This window comes from Pseudoliparis swirei, chromosome 20, assembly GCF_029220125.1.
Source record: "Pseudoliparis swirei isolate HS2019 ecotype Mariana Trench chromosome 20, NWPU_hadal_v1, whole genome shotgun sequence".
NCBI classification, from domain to species: Eukaryota; Metazoa; Chordata; class Actinopteri; order Perciformes; family Liparidae; genus Pseudoliparis; species Pseudoliparis swirei.
In genome coordinates, this window is record NC_079407.1 from 29,086,981 (window position 1) to 29,111,325 (window position 24,345).

The 24,345-nt window shown below is 57.7% G+C and overlaps 1 protein-coding gene across 3 annotated transcripts; it reads right to left on the bottom strand.

Moving 5' to 3' along the window:
• Positions 1-1,958: 1,958 nt before the first annotated feature.
• Positions 1,959-9,199, bottom strand: zbtb38 (zinc finger and BTB domain containing 38). Of its 3 annotated transcripts, none has more exons than XM_056441672.1 (2): positions 9,052-9,199; positions 1,959-5,462 (listed from the first exon to the last, which is right to left on the bottom strand). In XM_056441672.1, exon 2 carries the CDS (start codon positions 5,460-5,462, stop codon positions 2,358-2,360), a length of 3,105 nt encoding a protein of 1,034 aa, XP_056297647.1. In that variant the 5' UTR covers positions 9,052-9,199; the 3' UTR covers positions 1,959-2,357. The 3 variants fall into 3 exon arrangements, with proteins under 3 accessions (XP_056297647.1, XP_056297646.1, XP_056297645.1); XM_056441671.1 differs by lacking the exon at positions 9,052-9,199 and adding an exon at positions 5,649-5,811; XM_056441670.1 differs by lacking the exon at positions 9,052-9,199 and adding an exon at positions 5,597-5,811.
• Positions 9,200-24,345: the final 15,146 nt, after the last annotated feature.

Consider the following 24,345-nt stretch of genomic DNA (forward strand, 5'->3'; position numbering starts at 1 on the left):
CTGCCTCCAGGAGGGTAACTGACACACTGCTGCCTCTAGGAGGGTAACTGACACACGGCTGCCTCCAGGAGGGTAACTGACACACTGCTGCCTCCAGGAGGGTAACTGACACACTGCTGCCTCCAGGAGGGTAACTGACACACTGCTGCCTCTAGGAGGGTAACTGACACACTGCTGCCTCCAGGTGGGTAACTGACACACTGCTGCCTCTAGGAGGGTAACTGACACACGGCTGCCTCCAGGAGGGTAACTGACACACTGCTGCCTCCAGGAGGGTAACTGACACACGGCTGACTCCAGGAGGGTAACTGACACACTGCTGCCTCCAGGAGGGTAACTGACACACTGCTGCCTCCAGGAGGGTAACTGACACACTGCTGCCTCTAGGAGGGTAACTGACACACGGCTGCCTCCAGGAGGGTAACTGACACACTGCTGCCTCCAGGAGGGTAACTGACACACTGCTGCCTCTAGGAGGGTAACTGACACACTGCTGCCTCTAGGAGGGTAACTGACACACTGCTGCCTCCAGGAGGGTAACTGACACACTGCTGCCTCCAGGAGGGTAACTGACACACTGCTGCCTCTAGGAGGGTAACTGACACACTGCTGCCTCCAGGTGGGTAACTGACACACGGCTGCCTCCAGGAGGGTAACTGACACACTGCTGCCTCTAGGAGGGTAACTGACACACGGCTGCCTCCAGGGGGTAACTGACACACTGCTGCCTCCAGGGGGGTAACTGACACACTGCTGCCTCCAGGAGGGTAACTGACACACTGCTGCCTCTAGGAGGGTAACTGACACACGGCTGCCTTCAGGGGGTAACTGACACACTGCTGCCTCCAGGGAGGGTAACTGACACATGGCTGCCTCCAGGAGGGTAACTGACACACTGCTGCCTCCAGGAGGGTAACTGACACACGGCTGCCTCCAGGAGGGTAACTGACACACGGCTGCCTCCAGGAGGGTAACTGACACACTGCTGCCTCCAGGGAGGGTAACTGACACACGGCTGCCTCCAGGGGGGTAACTGACACACTGCTGCCTCCAGGAGGGTAACTGACACATGGCTGCCTCCAGGAGGGTAACTGACACACTGCTGCCTCCAGGAGGGTAACTGACACACGGCTGCCTCCAGGAGGGTAACTGACACACGGCTGCCTCCAGGAGGGTAACTGACACACTGCTGCCTCTAGGAGGGTAACTGACACACTGCTGCCTCCAGGAGGGTAACTGACACATGGCTGCCTCCAGGAGGGTAACTGACACACTGCTGCCTCCAGGAGGGTAACTGACACACGGCTGCCTCCAGGAGGGTAACTGACACACTGCTGCCTCTAGGAGGGTAACTGACACACTGCTGCCTCTAGGAGGGTAACTGACACACTGCTGCCTCCAGGAGGGTAACTGACACATGGCTGCCTCCAGGAGGGTAACTGACACACTGCTGCCTCTAGGAGGGTAACTGACACACGGCTGCCTCTAGGAGGGTAACTGACACACTGCTGCCTCTAGGAGGGTAACTGACACACGGCTGCCTCTAGGAGGGTAACTGACACATGGCTGCCTCCAGGAGGGTAACTGACACACGGCTGCCTCTAGGAGGGTAACTGACACACGGCTGCCTCCAGGAGGGTAACTGACACACTGCTGCCTCCAGGAGGGTAACTGCTCCTTGATTTCTTTTTTTAATTTGTATATATATATATATTTTTGGTGTTACAAAAAAAATACTTTTTTTTAATGTATTTTTATTTTGGGGTGTTACAAAAAAAATCTATATATATTCTGTTTGTTTTGTTTTTGCAACAAAAAATAAATAATATAATATACATTTTAAAATATTGAGCTCTTTGTCCTCACCGTCAGAACGAGTGAATCTGCTTATAAGTCACTCAATTCTGTGAACTGATGATCAACATGTTCGATACTTGGCTGAAGGAAGACAGGATGTGTTCAGAATACCTACAACATTTATTTAAGTAGTTTTACATGTTTTTTATGATAATGATTTTAATGGTGCTTATTGAATGGTCAAAGTATTGAACCAACAGAATATCTCTATAGTCGTCTATGAATAAAGTGCAACATGTTTTAAAGTGGTGCTGTAACGACAGGAAGCTTCTCAGTTCTCCAACTCATGTTCCTGGATGCATAGACAACGTCTGTCAGAAGGTCCTAAATGATCCCAACATATGGTCCTGAGGGTGAACCATCGTCACGGAGCCACATCATGTGAGTCATGCGTGTTCCTCGTGTTTAGAGTCGTTTTATTGAGCTCAGCTGTGAACGTCACAACCTTCGTTCCCAAGTGAAGTCGATTCACTTCCTCTTTGGCCGATGTCCACAGACCTCTAAAACAACGGCTCCTCTTTGCACATCCACTCCTCTGGCTTGCGTCCAGACGCGTGGGTACCTTGAGAGTCGGGGTCGGTTCTCCTGAAGGGTCTGCAGGACTTCTCCAGACCCTCGGGACCGGCTGTCCTCGACCCCGACTCGACGGCCTGGTTTCCATCTGCGTCGCCAGCCGTCAGAGGAGGGGGCTGAGCATCTCTTTGAGACATTTTATGTTTCATCTTTGGGGTTGTCGGGGGAAACAATGGAGACAACGGGCCTTTGAAGTTTGAAGAGGACGTGAAGTCCGTCGTATCCTCAGCTTTCGGCCCGATGGAGCAGCCAATGGGACCACGTCCCTCTTCCAGCCTTTCCCTCTTGATGACGCCGCCCCCGTCCTCTGCTTTGATGTCGTCTTCCCTCCGCCGTGCCGAGTCGTCGGACTCGTACCCCTCCTCCGCGGCCCCCCGGTGCTTCTGCTCGTGGCTCCTCTTGGTGGCGAGGTAGAGGAAGCGCTGGGGGCAGAAGGAGCAGCGGTACTTCTTCTCCGGGTTGGGGCTCCTGGCTGCGTTGTCGAAGCAGGAGCCTATCTCCATACAGCGGTCGCAGACGTAGTCCCCGCCGGTGGGGGCCTCCCCCGGGGGCCCCTGCTTCCCACAGGTCCGGCAGAAGCAGGGATGTGAACCGATGACGTGAGCTCTCAGCCCCGTCTCCGTGATGAAGGCGCTGTCGCAGATGTCACAGCTGTAGGGGGTCCTCGGGCTGGAGGTCTCTCTCCGTCTCGCCTCTCCGCCGCCTGACGGGCTCTCGTCCGTGAGCCGGGCCCCTCTGTCGAGGCGGCCCTCGGCGGGAGGCGGTTCAGGATGAACCTGAAACAGAAGCTTTCCGTGCTTGAACCTCAGCTTCTTCCTTTTCTTCTTGGCTTTGTAGGAGTAGTAGGGACGCCACAGCTTGTCCGCCGCATCACAGTCGGGCTCGTCCAGCGTCTCCGTCTCTGTGGCGGACGGGACTTCCTGTCTCAGCCTCGGGCTCTCGGACTCCTCCCTTGCTGGAGGACTCTCCTCCTCACTCAGTTCTCGAAGTCTCCTTTTCTTTCGAGGGAAGAGTTTGGAGCCTTTGATCCGGCGCCGGACGACGGCTTCATTGCCCATCTTCACGGTTATCTGACAGAGGGGCATGGCGCCGCCGGCCACGGACGGACCCGGGCACGCGGGTTTGGCGATGTACGTTTCTGTCTTGGCTCCCATCTTCGTGTCGCGCCCCGGACCGTCGGCGCCCGACTGAAGCGTCTCCGTGGTCATATCCTCGACTCTTTTTGCAGAAGCCGAGAACTCACCGAACCTCTGCACCGCGCTCAAAGAGTTGAGGAACGGCACGTGACCGATGTGCGCCGAGTCCCTGAGCCCCGGCAGACCTCCCGGAGCCTCCGCCTGCACAGAGACGCGGTCCTCTGCTCTCGAGCCCCTCTGGATGTCCACGCCACGGGTCGGGCTTCCATCCACGTCCGGCTTGCCGAAGCCGATGCGAGGCACGACGGGCGCCACCGTCTTCGTCGTGGCCATGAACGTCAGAGGGAACGCAGGCTCCTCCTCCTCCGCGTACGTCTGTCTGTACGTCTTGTAGCGCCTCTTCCTGAACGTCGTGGGCAGCAGCCTGTAGAGCTTGATGGGATACACGCTGGCCGACTTCTTCTTCACCGCCAGGCCGGGGTCGATGCCGTGGAACGACTTCTGGTGGTTCTTTAAGATATAATACGTCATGACCGTCTCCAGGCAGAAGATGCACTGGTAGCGCCGCTCGCCCGTGTGCCAGACCTCGTGCTTGGTCCGGTACTCGGCCAACGCAAACACCTTGTTGCAGTAGTGGCACGGATACGCCCGCCGCCAGGAGTGGACGTTCTCGTGGCGCTTCAGACTGGACACGGTGCGGTAGACCCGCTGACACACACTGCAGCCGTACCGCCTCGCCGGCCTCTCCGCGTGGGGTCGCTCCGGTGGAAGCGGTCCCGGGGCGTACGGCGTGGAGAGCTCTGCCGTGTCCGGGGCGCCGCCTGCATGGAGCTCCGCCTCTCTGCTGGAGATGCCAGGAGCGCCGCGGGCCGCTCGGGGACAGGCCTGCTCGTGGTGGCGAAGCCGCTTGAGGTGGATGAACTTCCTGTGACAGAACTTGCAAAACAAATGACTGACGAAGCGCTTGTTGTGCACCTCTGCGTGGACGCCGAGCAGAGCTCGATTGGTGAAGACCTCGGGGCAGAGGTCACACCCGTCGATGGAAATGCTGTCCTCTGAGTGGCGGGACAGAGTCGGGGGGCCTCGCTCCGTTAGAGCGTCGTCAGGCGAGCCGACGCCGGCCTCTGCCTCTGAAGTCAGCGGCGGCGGCGGGCTCGCGGCGGCAGCAGGTGCAGCCAGCGTGAGTTTATCTGTCGGTGTTCCAGCCGCAGCCGGAAGAATGCCGAGACACAAAGTTCCCCTCAGCCTGTGGCGCTTCTTCAGAGGGCCGGCGTTCCCGTCGAGGAGCTTCGGCTTGCTGTCCGCGCCTCCAGCCGACCGGCTGACTGCGTACGAGTGCTCCGACAGGCGGGAGGGGGAGGGGTCAGTCGGTGGGAGCCTCTCTCTGGTCTGGACCGGAGGCGTGAACTGGTGGTTCCCCGGACACACCTCGGTGATGGAGAAGGCGTTGGTGATGCGGGGCCCTCTGGCGATGGCCTCCGGAGCCCTGCGGTCTGTGGATCCAACACGTCCGGCCTGTTGCTCTGCAAGCTTCTCTAAAAAAGGGATGCCCAGTCTTTTCCCAGCGGCCACCAGCCCCCCCGGGGGCTCTGGACCGGGGGAGGTCACCTCGGAGCAGTAGATGAAGTCGAGGATGCTGGCGAACACCTCGGACTTCAGGTCCCTCAGCTCCAGCACCTGGCCGGAGCTCCAGGCCTCCGGAGACGTCAGAGCGTTCCTGAAGTATCCGCTGCAGGCGGCCAGGATGTTCCCGTGGGCCCGAAACTTCACGTCCTCCACCACCACGGTGACGTCACAGAAGAGGCCGTGGGAGCGCTGCTCGCCGAGCCGGCTGAGCAGCGTGCGGGGGTGAGAGCGGTCCTCGAGGCTCTGCATGCTGGGGGACGCCGCCGCCATCTACAGGAAGAAGAGACCAGGAGTCATCAGACTGCAGAACACCCAGAGGAAGGTCTGCACTTTGGATTGGATTTATATCTGAGCTGTTCTGGTGCTCTACCACTAGGGGGCAGTGATGTCCTGCTCAGCCTCACCTCATCGGCTCTGAAACTAATTCAGCACATGATAACTGACAGGCGCTCTGACCTCATCTGGTGAGATGAGGAGTGGGCGTGGCTACAGCTGCTGCACACGGCCCAGGACGAGTCTGAAGAGAAGAGACGCAGATGGGTGAAGAGTCTGGACGACTGTTTGTGCTCCTCCTCCAGTCTCAGTCAACAGCACCTCCTGCTCCTCCTCCTTCTCCACCTCCTGCTCCTCCACCTCCTGCTCCTCCTCCTCCTTCTCCTCCTGCTCCTCCACCTCCTGCTCCTCCTCCACCTCCTGCTCCTCCTGCTCCTCCTCCACCTCCTCCACCTCCTGCTCCTCCTCCACCTCCTGCTCCTCCTTCTGCTCCTCCTGCTCCTCCTCCACCTCCTGCTCCTCCTTCTCCTGCTCCTCGCCATGGGTCTGTTCACTTGTTTACTCTCCGTTCTTTAAGACTTCTACTTTAATTTATCTGGTTTTAATCTGCACAAATTATACTTTGAAGTTAGTCTCAAGTTGAATGAAAATAACAAGCAGTTTGATTCCTTATTTAATTAAATGACGAGTCTTATTGTATGATAGTAAATAAACCATGGCAGAGCGCTATGTGTGTTTTGCGTTAGTGCAACAAATCCAACATGGCCGCCGCCCTTCAGCCTACGTCGTCATAGCAACACACAGCTCCGACTGGGATTCACCGGATGAGACCGAGCCGGAGCTCACAGAGAGGTTCTGGTTCCACAGAGGACCTCCACCTCCAGAGCGACGCCACCTCCAGAGCGACGCCACCTCCACCTCCAGAGCGACGCCACCTTCACCTCCAGAGCGACGCCACCTCCACCTCCAGAGCGATGCCACCTTCACCTCCAGAGCGACACCACCTTCACCTCTAGAGCGACGCCACCTCCACCTCCAGAGCGACACCACCTTCACCTCTAGAGCGATGCCACCTTCACCTCCAGAGCGACGCCACCTTCACCTCTAGAGCGACACCACCTTCACCTCTAGAGCGACACCACCTTCACCTCCAGAGCGACACCACCTTCACCTCCAGAGCGACTCCACCTCTAGAGCGACGCCACCTCCAGAGCGACGCCACCTTCACCTCCAGAGCGATGCCACCTCCAGAGCGACGCCACCTTCACCTCTAGAGCGACTCCACCTCCAGAGCGACGCCACCTCCACCTCCAGAGCGACGCCACCTTCACCTCCAGAGCGACGCCACCTTCACCTCCAGAGCGACGCCACCTCCAGAGCGACACCACCTTCACCTCTAGAGCGACGCCACCTTCACCTCCAGAGCGACGCCACCTTCACCTCTAGAGCGACACCACCTTCACCTCCAGAGCGACGCCACCTTCACCTCCAGAGCGACGCCACCTCCACCTCTAGAGCGACGCCACCTTCACCTCCAGAGCAACACCACCTTCACCTCCAGAGCGACACCACCTTCACCTCCAGAGCGACGCCACCTTCACCTCCAGAGCGACACCACCTTCACCTCCAGAGCGACGCCACCTTCACCTCTAGAGCGACACCACCTTCACCTCCAGAGCGACACCACCTTCACCTCCAGAGCGACGCCACCTCCACCTCTAGAGCGACGCCACCTTCACCTCCAGAGCGATGCCACCTCCAGAGCGACGCCACCTCCACCTCCAGAGCGACGCCACCTTCACCTCTAGAGCGACACCACCTCCACCTCCAGAGCGACGCCACCTCCACCTCCAGAGCGACGCCACCTCCACCTCCAGAGCGACGCCACCTCCAGAGCGACGCCACCTTCACCTCCAGAGCGACGCCACCTCCACCTCCAGAGCGACGCCACCTCCACCTCCAGAGCGACGCCACCTCCACCTCCAGAGCGACGCCACCTCCACCTCCAGAGCGACGCCACCTTCACCTCTAGAGCGACACCACCTTCACCTCTAGAGCGACACCACCTTCACCTCCAGAGCGACACCACCTTCACCTCTAGAGCGACGCCACCTTCACCTCTAGAGCGACACCACCTCCACCTCCAGAGCGACGCCACCTTCACCTCTAGAGCGACTCCACCTCCAGAGCGACGCCACCTCCACCTCCAGAGCGACGCCACCTTCACCTCCAGAGCGACGCCACCTCCAGAGCGACACCACCTTCACCTCTAGAGCGATGCCACCTTCACCTCCAGAGCGACGCCACCTTCACCTCTAGAGCGACACCACCTTCACCTCTAGAGCGACACCACCTTCACCTCCAGAGCGACGCCACCTTCACCTCCAGAGCGACGCCACCTCCAGAGCGACACCACCTTCACCTCTAGAGCGATGCCACCTTCACCTCCAGAGCGACGCCACCTTCCCCTCTAGAGCGACACCACCTTCACCTCTAGAGCGACACCACCTTCACCTCCAGAGCGACGCCACCTTCACCTCCAGAGCGACACCACCTTCACCTCTAGAGCGACACCACCTTCACCTCCAGAGCGACGCCACCTTCACCTCCAGAGCGACGCCACCTTCACCTCCAGAGCGACGCCACCTCCACCTCTAGAGCGACGCCACCTCCAGAGCGACACCACCTTCACCTCTAGAGCGACACCACCTTCACCTCTAGAGCGACGCCACCTCCACCTCCAGAGCGACGCCACCTCCAGAGCGACACCACCTTCACCTCTAGAGCGACACCACCTTCACCTCTAGAGCGACACCACCTTCACCTCCAGAGCGACGCCACCTTCACCTCCAGAGCGACGCCACCTCCACCTCTAGAGCGACGCCACCTTCACCTCCAGAGCGACACCACCTTCACCTCTAGAGCGACACCACCTTCACCTCCAGAGCGACGCCACCTTCACCTCCAGAGCGACGCCACCTCCACCTCCAGAGCTCGTGTTTCTTCTCTTTAAGTCTCGACTCAGACCCTCAGACCAGGAGCCCGACAGACAGAGAGAGCGGCGCTCCTCTGGATCCGCTGTGATGGGAACATGCAGACGTCCCTCCAGAGCGTCCTCACGGTGTGACGGTGACGAGCTGGTGGAGTTCCTCTGCTGTCGCTGAACACTGCTGTCAGAAGCTGCTCCTCCTCCTCCTCCTGCTCCTCCTCCCTCCATCAGCTCCAGCTGACTGTCTGCCTCTGTGCCGCTGAGCAGCGCACGCCTTCCAGCAGGAAGCGGATACGTCTCTGTAGCCAGAGCGAGACGCTGGAGCCCCGTCAGCAGCAGCTGGGCTACAGGCTACAGGCTACGTGCTACAGGCTACGTGCTACATGCTACGTGCTACATGCTACAGCGCAGCAGCGTGTGAGGGTCTCCGCTGTGCAACACGACACATTAACCCTCACAGCTCCATGTTCACCACGAGGGGAAACCTCTTGAGCATCAGGCTCAGTCCGTCTCTCTAGCCTCACAACAACAACAACATGCACCGTGGTGCATCACGCTGCACCATCTGCTTCATGCCTCTGTGTGAGAGGGTATTACATCACAGCTGTGGTGAGGTCGTCAGAGCCTGTGAGACGTCGTCCTGTAGACCTGAGGATGCTCTGGATGCTCTGGATGCTCTTCTCCCAGTGAGCTGAGAGGCAGAGCGGCGGCTGAGGGAGTCCTGCTCTCCGCAGCCTCTCGGTCCCGGCGTGGAGCTGCTGATGGATGCGTCAGCATTGCAGACCGGGGGGGGGGGGGGGGGCGAGAGGGGGCGGAGCCTCACAGAGCGTCGGGTCCTCTGCTGCGGGAGGCTCCTTAGGAAGCATCTCGTTTCCTGCAGCAGGTGTCATGTCACATGATGCAGAGAAGGGAACCAGCGGCTCCAGGGATGGATTAACCAACGGGCCTACCGGGCCCAGGGGCCCATGAGCTCAGGGGGCCCCTGGGCCTGAGCCTCCGCGCGTGACGTCGCTGTGATTAACATTGTATTGATATGAATATGATGATATGACACGATGCGCCGTAGCCGGTATATGCCAGGCTTAAGTCATTCATGTCAGTAACAGGGCCCCAATAGTCCGACTGAGAAACTAAAGAATAGCCTAAACATTCACTTTGAAGATGTCACAAGAAAGAAACCATCATGATACCTTTCAAGTGAGTGTTTATCCCCTCAGTTTATCTAGAGGACTTTAGAGGAGCTGAGTACTCCATGCAATATGGGCCCTTCAACTCTGTAGGGAGAAATCCAAAAAGCAAGTGCAAAACAATAGCAGTAGAGCTCTGTCTAAGCACCCCCAACACACACAAATGCGCTGTTTATGTATTTCTGTAAAGTTGTTCTTCATGAAGACCCCATTATGATGTTATCCACCCCTGATCTGTCTGAATGGAGCCCCTCAATCATAACACATCATAACATTTCACTGTATGCTCCTTTAAATAGGTTTTACTGGTAGGCCTTAACTGGGACAAGTGAGATTCCTTACATGAGCTTAAAAAAACTATTTTGAACAGTTTATTTAAAAAAATATCTCGCGGTAAACTCGCGATAAAAAAATGAACGGCGTTAAAATGGGTTTGCGTTAACACCGTTAAACTGACAACACTAGTTACAACTATCGAATATTTAAAGTTAGTAAACTGGAGACAGGCAAGTTCACGATAAGGTTTTTTTTTTTTTTTTTTTTTTTTTTTTTTTTAACCTTTATTGTATTTGTAATACAATTTGCGGACGGGGGGCCTTGACACGTCCAGGCCCAGGGGCCCGTGGTTTCTTAATCCGTCTATGAGCGGCTCTATGGGGTCAAGCACCACCAGCCAGTGACACAGTGGGCCAACCAGGACCCGCTCTTCCTCCTGCATCCTCGAGCCACGACACAGTCTGGAGGGGAAACCAGCGCAGCTGCTGTTGTTGTTGTTTACAGTCAGGGAAACATCAAAGAGAACAAAACTAGTGAAACACACCAACGATGACCTCATGTCAACTAAAGTCCCTGGTCCTGGAGAGGTTCCCTGGTCCTGGAGAGGTTCCCTGGTCCTGGAAAGGTTCCCTAGTCCTGGAGAGGTTCCATAGTCCTGGAGAGGTTCCCTAGTCCTGGAGAGGTTCCCTGGTCCTGGAAAGGTTCCCTAGTCCTGGAGAGGTTCCCTAGTCCTGGAGAGGTTCCCTGGTCCTGGAAAGGTTCCCTAGTCCTGGAGAGGTTCCCTGGTCCTGGAAAGGTTCCCTAGTCCTGGAGAGGTTCCCTAGTCCTGGAGAGGTTCCCTGGTCCTGGAAAGGTTCCCTAGTCCTGGAGAGGTTCCCTGGTCCTGGAGAGGTTCCCTAGTCCTGGAGAGGTTCCCTGGTCCTGGAGAGGTTCCCTAGTCCTGGAGAGGTTCCCTGGTCCTGGAGAGGTTCCCTAGTCCTGGAGAGGTTCCCTGGTCCTGGAGAGGTTCCCTGGTCCTGCAGAGGTTCCCTGGTCTTGGAGAGGTTCCCTAGTCCTGGAGAGGTTCCCTGGTCCTGGAGAGGTTCCCTAGTCCTGGAGAGGTTCCCTGGTCCTGGAGAGGTTCCCTGGTCCTGGAGAGGTTCCCTAGTCCTGGAGGTTCCCTGGTCCTGGAGAGGTTCCCTAGTCCTGCAGAGGTTCCTGGTCCTGGAGGTTCCCTGGTCCTGCAGAGGTTCCCTGGTCCTGAGAGGTTCCCTAGTCCTGCAGAGGTTCCCTGGTCCTGGAGGTTCCCTGGTCCTGCAGAGGTTCCTGGTCCTGGAGAGGTTCCCTAGTCCTGCAGAGGTTCCCTGGTCCTGGAGGTTCCTTAGTCCTGGAGGTTCCCTAGTCCTGGAGGTTCCCTGGTCCTGGAGAGGTTCCCTAGTCCTGGAGGTTCCTGGTCCTGGAGGTTCCCTAGTCCTGGAGAGGTTCCCTGGTCCTGAGAGGTTCCCTGGTCCTGCAGAGGTTCCCTGGTCCTGGAGGTTCCCTGTCCTGCAGAGGTTCCCTGGTCCTGGAGGTTCCCTAGTCCTGCAGAGGTTCCCTGGTCCTGGAGAGGTTCCCTGGTCCTGCAGAGGTTCCCTGGTCCTGGAGAGGTTCCCTAGTCCTGCAGAGGTTCCCTGGTCCTGGAGAGGTTCCCTAGTCCTGCAGAGGTTCCTTGGTCCTGGAGAGGTTCCCTGGTCCTGGAGAGGTTCCCTAGTCCTGCAGAGGTTCCCTGGTCCTGGAGAGGTTCCCTAGTCCTGCAGAGGTTCCCTGGTCCTGGAGAGGTTCCCTAGTCCTGCAGAGGTTCCCTGGTCCTGGAGGTTCCCTAGTCCTGCAGAGGTTCCCTGGTCCTGGAGAGGTTCCCTAGTCCTGCAGAGGTTCCCTGGTCCTGGAGAGGGTTCCCTAGTCCTGCAGAGGTTCCCTGGTCCTGGAGGTTCCCTGGTCCTGCAGAGGTTCCCTGGTCCTGGAGGTTCCCTAGTCCTGCAGAGGTTCCTGGTCCTGGAGAGGTTCCCTAGTCCTGCAGAGGTTCCTGGTCCTGGAGGTTCCCTAGTCCTGCAGAGGTTCCCTGGTCCTGGAGAGGTTCCTAGTCCTGGAGAGGTTCCCTAGTCCTGGAGAGGTTCCCTGGTCCTGAGAGGTTCCCTAGTCCTGAGAGGTTCCTGGTCCTGAGAGGTTCCCTAGTCCTGGAGGTTCCCTGGTCCTGAGAGGTTCCCTGGTCCTGGAGAGTTCCCTAGTCCTGCAGAGGTTCCCTGGTCCTGGAGGTTCCTGGTCCTGCAGAGGTTCCCTGGTCCTGGAGAGGTTCCCTGGTCCTGAGAGGTTCCCTGGTCCTGGAGAGGTTCCCTAGTCCTGAGAGGTTCCCTGGTCCTGGAGGTTCCCTGGTCCTGGAGGTTCCCTAGTCCTGGAGAGGTTCCTGGTCCTGCAGAGGTTCCCTGGTCCTGGAGAGGTTCCCTGGTCCTGCAGAGGTTCCCTGGTCCTGGAGAGGTTCCCTAGTCCTGCAGAGGTTCCCTGGTCCTGCAGAGGTTCCCTGGTCCTGGAGAGGTTCCCTAGTCCTGCAGAGGTTCCCTGGTCCTGGAGAGGTTCCTTAGTCCTGGAGAGGTTCCCTAGTCCTGGAGAGGTTCCCTGGTCCTGGAGAGGTTCCCTAGTCCTGGAGAGGTTCCCTAGTCCTGCAGAGGTTCCCTGGTCCTGGAGAGGTTCCCTGGTCCTGCAGAGGTTCCCTGGTCCTGGAGAGGTTCCCTAGTCCTGCAGAGGTTCCCTGGTCCTGGAGGTTCCTGGTCCTGAGAGGTTCCCTAGTCCTACAGAGGTTCCCTGGTCCTGGAGAGGTTCCCTAGTCCTGCAGAGGTTCCCTGGTCCTGGAGAGGTTCCCTAGTCCTGCAGAGGTTCCCTGGTCCTGGAGGTTCCCTAGTCCTACAGAGGTTCCCTGGTCCTGGAGAGGTTCCCTAGTCCTGCAGAGGTTCCCTGGTCCTGCAGAGGTTCCCTGGTCCTGGAGAGGTTCCCTAGTCCTGCAGAGGTTCCCTGGTCCTAGAGAGGTTCCCTAGTCCTGCAGAGGTTCCCTGGTTCTGGAGAGGTTCCCTAGTCCTGCAGAGGTTCCCTGGTCCTGGAGAGGTTCCCTAGTCCTGCAGAGGTTCCCTGGTCCTACAGAGGTTCCCTGGTCCTGGAGAGGTTCCCTAGTCCTGCAGAGGTTCCCTGGTCCTGGAGAGGTTCCCTAGTCCTGCAGAGGTTCCCTGGTCCTGGAGAGGTTCCCTAGTCCTGCAGAGGTTCCCTGGTCCTGGAGAGGTTCCCTGGTCCTGGAGAGGTTCCCTAGTCCTGCAGAGGTTCCCTGGTCCTGGAGAGGTTCCCTGGTCCTGGAAAGGTTCCCTAGTCCTGGAGAGGTTCCCTGGTCCTGGAGAGGTTCCCTGGTCCTGGAAAGGTTCCCTAGTCCTGGAGAGGTTCCCTGGTCCTGGAGAGGTTCCCTAGTCCTGGAGAGGTTCCCTGGTCCTGGAAAGGTTCCCTAGTCCTGGAGGTTCCCTGTCCTGGAGGTTCCTGGTCCTGGAGAGGTTCCCTGGTCCTGGAGAGGTTCCTGTCCTGGAAAGGTTCCCTAGTCCTGGAGAGGTTCCCTAGTCCTGGAGAGGTTCCCTGGTCCTGGAGAGGTTCCCTGGTCCTGGAGAGGTTCCCTAGTCCTGGAGAGGTTCCCTGGTCCTGGAGAGGTTCCCTGGTCCTGGAGAGGTTCCCTAGTCCTGGAGAGGTTCCCTGGTCCTGGAGAGGTTCCCTAGTCCTGGAGAGGTTCCCTAGTCCTGCAGAGGTTCCCTGGTCCTGGAGAGGTTCCCTGGTCCTGGAGAGGTTCCCTAGTCCTGCAGAGGTTTCCTGGTCCTGGAGAGGTTCCCTGGTCCTGCAGAGGTTCCCTGGTCCTGGAGAGGTTCCCTAGTCCTGCAGAGGTTCCCTGGTCCTGGAGAGGTTCCCTAGTCCTGCAGAGGTTCCCTGGTCCTGGAGAGATTCAAGATTCAAGATTCAAGATGTTTTATTTGTCACATACACACACAGGGTGTGCAGTGAAATGAAAGTGGCAATGCTCAGCAGGAATGTGCAAGGGCAACAAGTACACACTATTTACAATAAAAAACAACACAATATTTACAGTAAGTGTGTGTGTGTGTGTGTGCCTAAGAGGGGCAGTTGTGTGGGTCTATGTGGGGGTCCTGGTGAGGTCGGAGTTCACAGTCCTGATGGCCTGAGGAAAGAAACTCCGTCTCAGTCTCTCTGTTCTTGCAGCGTGACTACGGAGGCGCCTGCCTGACCGCAGCAGCTGAAACAGTCTGTTGTTGGGGTGGTGAGGATCCTTCATGATCCTGCGGCTCTGGTTCTGCACCTCCTGGTGTACAAGTCCTGCAGGGTGGGAGTGTGGTTCAATAGTGCGCTCAGCCCGCACTACTCTCTGCAGAGCCTTCCTGTCCTGAGCGGAGCAGTTGCCAAACCAGGCTGTGATGCTTCCTGTCAGGACGCTCTCTACAGCTCCAGAGTAGAAGGACTGAAGGATCCTCTGGGAAACTTTAAATTTCCTCAGCTGCCTGAGGTGGTAGAGGCGCTGCCTTGCCTTTCTCACCAGAGTGTCTGTGTTCGTTGACCATGTCAGATCCTCGGTGATGTGGACTCCCAGGTATTTATACCGCTCACCCTCTCCACAGTAGTCCCGTTAATCCCCAGTGGTGAGTACGTCCTCTGTTGTTGTACCCTCCTAAAGTCCACAATCAGCTCCTTAGTTTTGGTGACATTCATGATGAGGCTGTTGTCCTGGCACCAGAGTGACAGATCAGCAACTTCCTCCAGGTAGGCCTTCTAAATGGTTGTCGGAGATCAGGCCCACCACCACTGTGTCATCCGCAAACTTGATGATGGTGTTGGAGCTGAACCTGGCCACACAGTCATGTGTGTACAGGGAGTACAGTAGGGGCTGAGGACGCAACCCTGGGGATCCTGTGTTCAGGGTGAGGGATTTGGAGGTGTGTCTGCCCACCCTGACCACCTGTGGCCTGGCGGTCAGGAAGTCCAGGATCCAAGCACACAGGGGTGTTCAGTCCCAGCTCAATCAGCTTGCCGGCCAGTCTGGAGGGACTATGGTGTTGAAAGCTGAACTATAATCAATGAACAGCAGTCTCACATAGCCCCCTCTGGCTGTCCAGATGAGAGAGTGTGGTGTCCAGTACCTGGGAGACAGCATCATCTGTGGATCTGTTTGGGCGATAAGCAAACTGCAGCGGGTCCATGGAGGAAGGGAGGAAGGCGCAGATGTAGTCCTTTATCAGCCTCTCAAGCATTTCATGACCACCGAGGTGAGGGCCACGGTCGGTAGTCATTCATACATGCTGGAGAAGCATTCTTGGGCACAGGGACAATAGTGGATCTCTTGAAGCAGGCGGGGACCACGGACTCAGCCAGGAGAGGTTGAATATTGTGGTGAACACTGGAGCTAGCTGGTTAGCACAGGTCTTCAGTACTCGCCCAGATATGCCATCTGGACCTGCAGCTTTCCTGGTGTTCACCCTCAACAGAGCCCTCCTCACACTGTGCTCGGTCACAGAGAGTGTGTGTTCGTCCCCAGCGGTAGAACTCACCTCGGCTATGCTAACGTGTTGTTGTTAGCCGGCGAGCTAGCGCTGTTGTTGCTAGCCTCAAACCGTGCATAAAATGAGTTCAGGTCGTCCGCTAGGGATGCGTCGGCACTCACCATAGCGAGGTCTGCACTGGTAGTCTGTGATAGTCCGTAGCCCCTGCCATAGGCGCCTGGTGTCGCGCTGCTCCATCTGTGATTCCACTCTGTCTCGGTACCTCCTTTTGGCTTCCTTCACCGCCCTCCTCAGTCCATAGACCGCTGCCTTGTACTCGTCCATGTTGCGGATACAAGACCGGAGTTATAGGCAGCAATGCAGGCGTTCACAGCTTCACGGATGGATCCATCAACCCACGGCTTTTGGTTGGAAAGACCCTAACTTTACCGTGGGGCGATGGTGTCCGCTAGCGTTGCTATGAGGCTCATTGCTACTTCCATAAACTCGCTGGCGTCACTGGAACTGGATTGGATCATGTCCCAGTCGGACACGCAGAGCGTCCTGTAGCTCAGCCTCTGATTGGTCAGACCACCGCTTCACGTTCCTCGTCACTACCGCTTCCCGCGCGATCTTTGCGGTACCCGGAAGCAGAAAAATGGCGGCATGGTCTGATTTGCCGAACGGAGGGAGAGAGTCAGCCTTGTAGCCTCTCTTGAATGGCGTATAGCAGTGGGCCAACGTTCTTCCCCTCTGGGAGCACACGACATGTGCTGGTGAAAGTTCGGCATGACTTTTTAGGTTAGCCTATTAAAGTCCCAGCCACCACCACAGCCGCGTCGGGATACTTGTTCTGATGCCGACATAACACATCATGTAGGTCCGATAGTGCTACGTCGGTGTCCGCTTGTGGTGGTATGTGAGCGGCTGTGGTGATGACCGAGCTGAACTCCCGGGGAAGGTAGAATGGACGGCATGAGATCGTCAGATGTTCCAGGTTCTGTGTGCAGGAACGAGAAAGAGTCTTAATGTTCTTGGGGTCGCACCACATGTTGTTAGTCATGAAGCAAACCCCTCCACCCTTAGATTTACCAGACTCTTCCGTTCTGTCTGCACGGAAAACAGAGAAGGACTCGGTTGGGCATATGACTCGATCCGGCACCAGCGGAGTCAGCCATGTTTCCGTCAGACAAAAGATATTACAGTCCCTCATGTCCCGTTGGAATCTGATCCTTGCCTAACATCATCCATCTTATTTTCCAGAGACTGGACGTTAGCAAGAAGGATGCTGGGCAGAGGTGGACGGTGGGCTTGAACTCTCAGTCTGTTCGAATTCGCTCCGTTTCCTCGATGTTTCGTCGTCTCCCGTAGTAGCGGCTCCACTGTTGTTGATGTGGTTCGCTCGTACGATCTCTGCCGGCCACGCTGGATCGATGGAAAAAGTGGACAAAAACCCTTGTTTTGCGCAAAAGTTTATGTCCAAAAGTGTGCTGCGGTCGTATGCTGTTAGTGCCGATGTGTTTGTGGCAAAGAAAACATTAAAAATAAACACAAAAACTAAAAGAGCGCACAATCTCCGCGGAGCTACCTCGACGGCGTCTGGACACAGCCGCGCCATCTTTGGTTCCCTAGTCCTGCAGAGGTTCCCTGGTCCTGGAGAGGTTCCCTGGTCCTGGAGAGGTTCCCTAGTCCTGGAGAGGTTCCCTAGTCCTGCAGAGGTTCCCTGGTCCTGGAGAGGTTCCCTGGTCCTGGAGAGGTTCCCTAGTCCTGGAGAGGTTCCCTAGTCCTGCAGAGGTTCCCTGGTCCTGGAGAGGTTCCCTGGGGGTGGAGAGGTTCCCTAGTCCTGCAGAGGTTCCCTAGTCCTGCAGAGGTTCCCTGGTCCTGGAGAGGTTCCCTAGTCCTGCAGAGGTTCCCTGGTCCTGGAGAGGTTCCCTAGTCCTGGAGAGGTTCCCTAGTCCTGCAGAGGTTCCCTGGTCCTGGAGAGGTTCCCTAGTCCTGCAGAGGTTCCCTGGTCCTGCAGAGGTTCCCTAGTCCTGCAGAGGTTCCCTGGTCCTGCAGAGGTTCCCTGGTCCTGGAGAGGTTCCCTGGTCCTGGAGAGGTTCCCTAGTCCTGCAGAGGTTCCCTGGTCCTGGAGAGGTTCCCTAGTCCTGCAGAGGTTCCCTGGTCCTGGAGAGGTTCCCTAGTCCTGAGAGGTTCCTGGTCCTGAAGAGGTTCCCTAGTCATGCAGAGGTTCCCTAGTCCTGGAGGGGTTCCCTAGTCCTGCAGAGGTTCCCTGGTCCTGGAGAGGTTCCCTAGTCCTGCAGAGGTTCCCTGGTCCTGGAGAGGTTCCCTAGTCCTGCAGAGGTTCCCTGGTCCTGGAGAGGTTCCCTAGTCCTGCAGAGGTTCCCTGGTCCTGGAGAGGTTCCCTAGTCCTGGAGAGGTTCCCTAGTCCTGCAGAGGTTACCTGGTCCTGGAGAGGTTCCCTGGTCCTGCAGAGGTTCCCTGGTCCTGGAGAGGTTCCCTAGTCCTGCAGAGGTTCCCTGGTCCTGGAGAGGTTCCCTGGTCCTGGAGAGGTTCCCTAGTCCTGCAGAGGTTCCCTGGTCCTGGACTGGTTCCCTGGTCCTGGAGAGGTTCCCTAGTCCTGCAGAGGTTCCCTGGTCCTGGAGAGGTTCCCTAGTCCTGCAGAGGTTCCCTGGTCCTGGAGAGGTTCCTTAGTCCTGGAGAGGTTCCCTAGTCCTGGAGAGGTTCCCTGGTCCTGGAGAGGTTCCCTGGTCCTGGAGAGGTTCCCTAGTCCTGCAGAGGTTCCCTGGTCCTGGAGAGGTTCCCTAGTCCTGCAGAGGTTCCCTGGTCCTGGAGAGGTTCCCTAGTCCTGCAGAGGTTCCCTGGTCCTGGAGAGGTTCCCTAGTCCTGCAGAGGTTCCCTGGTCCTGGAGAGGTTCCCTAGTCCTGCAGAGGTTCCCTGGTCCTGGAGGTTCCCTAGTCCTGGAGAGGTTCCCTAGTCCTGCAGAGGTTACCTGGTCCTGGAGAGGTTCCCTAGTCCTGCAGAGGTTCCCTGGTCCTGGAGAGGTTCCCTGGTCCTACAGAGGTTCCCTGGTCCTGGAGAGGTTCCCTGGTCCTGGAGAGGTTCCCTAGTCCTGCAGAGGTTCCCTGGTCCTGGAGAGGTTCCCTAGTCCTGCAGAGGTTCCCTGGTCCTGGAGAGGTTCCCTAGTCCTGCAGAGGTTCCCTGGTCCTGGAGAGGTTCCCTAGTCCTGGAGAGGTTCCCTAGTCCTGCAGAGGTTCCCTGGTCCTGGAGAGGTTCCCTAGTCCTGCAGAGGTTTCCTGGTCCTGCAGAGGTTCCCTGGTCCTGGAGAGGTTCCCTGGTCCTGGAGAGGTTCCCTAGTCCTGCAGAGGTTCCCTGGTCCTGGAGAGGTTCCCTAGTCCTGCAGAGGTTCCCTGGTCCTGGAGAGGTTCCCTAGTCCTGGAGAGGTTCCCTGGTCCTGGAGAGGTTCCCTAGTCCTGCAGAGGTTCCCTAGTCCTGGAGAGGTTCCCTAGTCCTGCAGAGGTTCCCTGGTCCTGGAGAGGTTCCCTAGTCCTGCAGAGGTTCCCTGGTCCTGGAGAGGTTCCCTAGTCCTGCAGAGGTTCCCTGGTCCTGGAGGTTCCCTAGTCCTGCAGAGGTTCCCTGGTCCTGGAGGTTCCCTGGTCCTGCAGAGGTTCCCTGGTCCTGGAGAGGTTCCCTAGTCCTGCAGAGGTTCCCTGGTCCTGGAGAGGTTCCCTGGTCCTGGAGAGGTTCCCTAGTCCTGCAGAGGTTCCCTGGTCCTGGACTGGTTACCTGGTCCTGGAGAGGTTCCCTAGTCCTGCAGAGGTTCCCTGGTCCTGGAGAGGTTCCCTAGTCCTGCAGAGGTTCCCTGGTCCTGGAGAGGTTCCCTAGTCCTGGAGAGGTTCCCTAGTCCTGCAGAGGTTCCCTGGTCCTGGAGAGGTTCCCTAGTCCTGCAGAGGTTCCCTGGTCCTGGAGAGGTTCCCTAGTCCTGCAGAGGTTCCCTGGTCCTGGAGAGGTTCCCTAGTCCTGCAGAGGTTCCCTGGTCCTGGAGAGGTTCCCTAGTCCTGCAGAGGTTCCCTGGTCCTGGAGAGGTTCCCTAGTCCTGCAGAGGTTCCCTGGTCCTGGAGAGGTTCCCTAGTCCTGCAGAGGTTCCCTGGTCCTGGAGAGGTTCCCTAGTCCTGGAGAGGTTCCCTAGTCCTGCAGAGGTTCCCTGGTCCTGGAGAGGTTCCCTGGTCCTGGAGAGGTTCCCTAGTCCTGCAGAGGTTCCCTAGTCCTGGAGAGGTTCCCTAGTCCTGCAGAGTTTCCCTGGTCCTGGAGAGGTTCCCTAGTCCTGCAGAGGTTCCCTGGTCCTGGAGGTTCCCTAGTCCTGCAGAGGTTCCCTGGTCCTGGAGAGGTTCCCTAGTCCTGCAGAGGTTCCCTGGTCCTGGAGAGGTTCCCTAGTCCTGGAGAGGTTCCCTAGTCCTGCAGAGGTTACCTGGTCCTGGAGAGGTTCCCTGGTCCTGCAGAGGTTCCCTGGTCCTGGAGAGGTTCCCTAGTCCTGCAGAGGTTCCCTGGTCCTGGAGAGGTTCCCTAGTCCTGCAGAGGTTCCCTGGTCCTGGACTGGTTCCCTGGTCCTGGAGAGGTTCCCTAGTCCTGCAGAGGTTCCCTGGTCCTGGAGAGGTTCCCTGGTCCTGGAGAGGTTCCCTAGTCCTGCAGAGGTTCCCTAGTCCTGGAAAGGTTCCCTAGTCCTGCAGAGGTTCCCTGGTCCTGCAGAGGTTCCCTGGTCCTGGACTGGTTCCCTGGTCCTGGAGAGGTTCCCTAGTCCTGCAGAGGTTCCCTGGTCCTGGAGAGGTTCCCTAGTCCTGCAGAGGTTCCCTAGTCCTGGAAAGGTTCCCTAGTCCTGCAGAGGTTCCCTGGTCCTGGAGAGGTTCCCTGGTCCTGCAGAGGTTCCCTGGTCCTGGAGAGGTTCCCTAGTCCTGCAGAGGTTCCCTGGTCCTGGAGAGGTTCCCTAGTCCTGCAGAGGTTCCCTGGTCCTGGAGAGGTTCCCTAGTCCTGCAGAGGTTCCCTGGTCCTGGAGAGGTTCCCTAGTCCTGGAGAGGTTCCCTGGTCCTGCAGAGGTTCCCTGGTCCTGGAGAGGTTCCCTGGTCCTGGAGAGGTTCCCTAGTCCTGCAGAGGTTCCCTGGTCCTGGAGAGGTTCCCTGGTCCTGGAGAGGTTCCCTAGTCCTGGAGAGGTTCCCTAGTCCTGCAGAGGTTCCCTGGTCCTGGAGAGGTTCCCTGGTCCTGGAGAGGTTCCCTGGTCCTGGAGAGGTTCCCTAGTCCTGCAGAGGTTCCCTGGTCCTGGAGAGGTTCCCTAGTCCTGCAGAGGTTCCCTGGTCCTGGAGAGGTTCCCTAGTCCTGGAGAGGTTCCCTAGTCCTGGAGAGGTTCCCTAGTCCTGCAGAGGTTCCCTGGTCCTGGAGAGGTTCCCTAGTCCTGCAGAGGTTCCCTGGTCCTGGAGAGGTTCTCAACACACACACATCCCCCCCTCCTGGGGGTGAAGGGTGGAGGAAGTGAGCTCAGCGGTCCACAGGCCGATGCTGGAGGCCCGGTGCTGGTCTACAGTCTCTGTGCTGGTCTACAGTCTCTGTGCTGGTCTACAGTCTCTGTGCTGGTCTACAGTCTCTGTGCAGGTCTACAGTCTCTGTGCTGGTCTACAGTCTCTGTGCAGGTCTACAGTCTCTGTGCTGGTCTACAGTCTCTGTGCTGGTCTACAGTCTCTGTGCAGGTCTACAGTCTCTGTGCTGGTCTACAGTCTCTGTGCTGGTCTACAGTCTCTGTGCAGGTCTACAGTCTCTGTGCTGGTCTACAGTCTCTGTGCTGGTCTACAGTCTGTGTTCAGGAAGTGGGTCCAGTAAACAGATCCTGCATTGTTGCGTAATGGGTATCTTGGGTCCAGACCGGCCCACCAGGGGGCGGGGCCAGTGTTCTGGCTCATAATAGTCCACCGGGCTCCACTCAAGGCCTCCTGCGTCACATCCAGCCCCGCTGCCACTGGATGGAGCGTCTAACATTTTAAACGTGACCGTAAACAACTCCTCGTCCCCTTGAGGACAAAGGATAGGAGAGAGGAGACAAGAGGGAGGAGACAGGAGAGAGGAGACAGGAGGGAGGAGACAGGAGTGAGGAGACAGGAGGGAGGAGACAGGAGGGAGGAGGGAGGAGAGAGGAGACAGGAGGGAGGAGACAGGAGTGAGGAGACAGGAGGGAGGAGGGAGGAGACAGGAGACAGGAGTGAGGAGACAGGAGGGAGGAGACAGGAGGGAGGAGAGAGGAGACAGGAGGGAGGAGACAGGAGAGAGGAGAGAGGAGGGAGGAGACAGGAGGGAGGAGACAGGAGACAGGAGGAGGAGGAGGAGACAGGAGACAGGAGACAGGAGGAGGAGACGGGAGAGAGGAGACAGGAGGGAGGAGACAGGAGGGAGGAGACAGGAGTGAGGAGACAGGAGGGAGGAGACAGGAGGGAGGAGGGAGGAGAGAGGAGACAGGAGGGAGGAGACAGGAGTGAGGAGACAGGAGGGAGGAGGGAGGAGACAGGAGACAGGAGTGAGGAGACAGGAGGGAGGAGACAGGAGAGTGGAGAGAGGAGACAGGAGGGAGGAGACAGGAGAGAGGAGACAGGAGGGAGGAGAGAGGAGACAGGAGGGAGGAGACAGGAGGGAGGAGAGAGGAGACAGGAGGGAGGAGACAGGAGAGAGGAGACAGGAGGGAGGAGACAGGAGGAGGAGACAGGAGGAGGAGAGAGGAGGGAGGAGAGAGGAGACAGGAGGGAGGAGACAGGAGGGAGGAGAGAGGAGACAGGAGGGAGGAGACGGGAGAGAGGAGACAGGAGGGAGGAGACAGGAGACAGGAGAGAGGAGACAGGAGGGAGGAGGAGACAGGAGAGAGAAGAGAGGAGGGAGGAGACAGGAGAGAGGAGGGAGGAGACAGGAGGGAGGAGAGAGGAGACAGGAGGGAGGAGACAGGAGAGAGGAGAGGAGACAGGAGGGAGAGGGGAGGAGGAGACAGGAGGGAGAGGAGAGGAGACAGGAGGGAGAGGGGAGGAGGAGACAGGAGGAGGAGAGGAGGAGACAGGAGGGAGGAGACAGGAGGAGAGGGAGACAGGAGAGAGGAGACAGGAGGGAGGAGACGGGAGAGAGGAGACAGGAGGGAGGAGACAGGAGACAGGAGAGAGGAGACAGGAGGGAGGAGAGAGGAGACAGGAGGGAGGAGACAGGAGGGAGGAGAGAGGAGACAGAAGAGAGGAGACAGGAGGGAGGAGAGAGGAGACAGGAGGGAGGAGACAGGAGGTCTCTGGAACCCGGACCATCCCATCCGGGACTCCAGGCCCGAGATCTCCAGGTTCTCCCTCCCGTGTTCCCAAAAGTGGGTATATAGGGCCTGGGATCTCCGGTTTATTGCGTATAAATGTTGGTTGAGTTGGAGGTGGAGTGTATTCTTTGTCTGTCCAATATAAATATTTTTACAAGCCGCACAGCGAATAGCGTATACCAGATTCGCCGACTCTAAGTGAAAGAGTTGGCGAATCGGGGCCCCGAGACCCGTGTGTGGGTTGAAAAGGAACTTGGCAATTCGGAAGTGGGGATTCCTGGTCGCTGGCTTTCCACTCTGGAGTGAGGCATGGACCAAAAGGTCCTTCAGGTTTGTATTCCTCCGGAATGCTATGATTGTTTTGAAATTTTTTAATGGCTCGATGGCCTGACAGAGTCCCTGAAAGTTTTTTCGTATGGCACTGCCCATGCTCAACGAGGCTGGTGTGAAGCTTGTAACGAAGGGGACCAGGGAAGGACCCGGTTGCGCTCCACCAGGCGGTCGGTCCAGTCCCTCTAGGCTCTGGACCTCCGTCCTGATGGAGCGCAAGAAGGTCCTGCTGTATCCCCTTGTCCTCAGTACTCTGAAGAGGATCTTGGTGGCCGTCTGCACATCCTCGATCCTCGTACAGATTCTGCTGAATCTCAGTAGCTGGGACTTCACTATTCCTCTGTATGTGTGCCTCGGGTGATAACTCGTCCTGTGGAGCAGGGCGTGAGTGTCGGTGGGTTTAAAAAACACTTTGGTGGCCAAGCCTTCCTTTCCCGGGTCCGTACCTTCCATAAATATTTTTAAAACCTCAGTGTCTCAAAATTCAATTCGCTCTGGCTGCAGGTTGTCCTTTAACGAGATACTTGGATGATGCTGGTTCAGAATCTGGACAAACTGGCGGAACTCTGTCGCCGAGTGAGTCCAGACTCCGAACACATCATCCAAGTATCTCAGGTAGACGAGCGGTTTCTTGGGGCACCCGGGCAGTACCGTAAGCTCCCAGTCGGCCATATAGATGTTGGCATACGAGGGAGCGAACCTCTTGCCCATCGCAGTGCCATGTGTTTGCAAATAAATCTTGGAGTCAAACTCAAAATCATTACAGGTGAGTCCCAACTCCAGAAGAGTCAGCAAAGCCTCATCTGGTCTGGCAGGATCCGGATTGGCCTCAAATGCCCGTCTCACGGCCCGGAGTCCGAGGCCTGTTTCTATGTTTGTGTATAGTGCGTCCACATCCAGGGAGAAGAGCAGGGCATCGGCAGGTAAGTGTACAGTTTTAATCTTACTAATAAAATCATATGTATCCTTAAGGTAACTCGGATGTTGGGTGGACAAGGGGTTCAGGTAGTGCTCCAGGTACTCCGCGATTTGGTAGGACGCACTCCCACAGTCCGAGGCTATAGGGCGGCCGGGGGGGACCTCATGTGGGATGGTCCACGTCCCCGGGTCCTTGTGTATTTTGGGGAGGAGGTGAAACCTACGGACTCGTGGGGAGTCCGACCCCGACAGATACGCTCTCTGCTTGGCCGAGATATATTTGGTGTTATACAAGCTTCTGACCACCTCCCTGATCTTGGCTTGCGTCTCGAGCTGT

Bases quoted from the DNA above. Each gene is read 5' to 3' on its own strand.
- zbtb38 (XM_056441672.1), bottom strand. From the start codon at position 5,462: ATGGCGGCGGCGTCCCCCAGCATGCAGAGCCTCGAGGACCGCTCTCAC.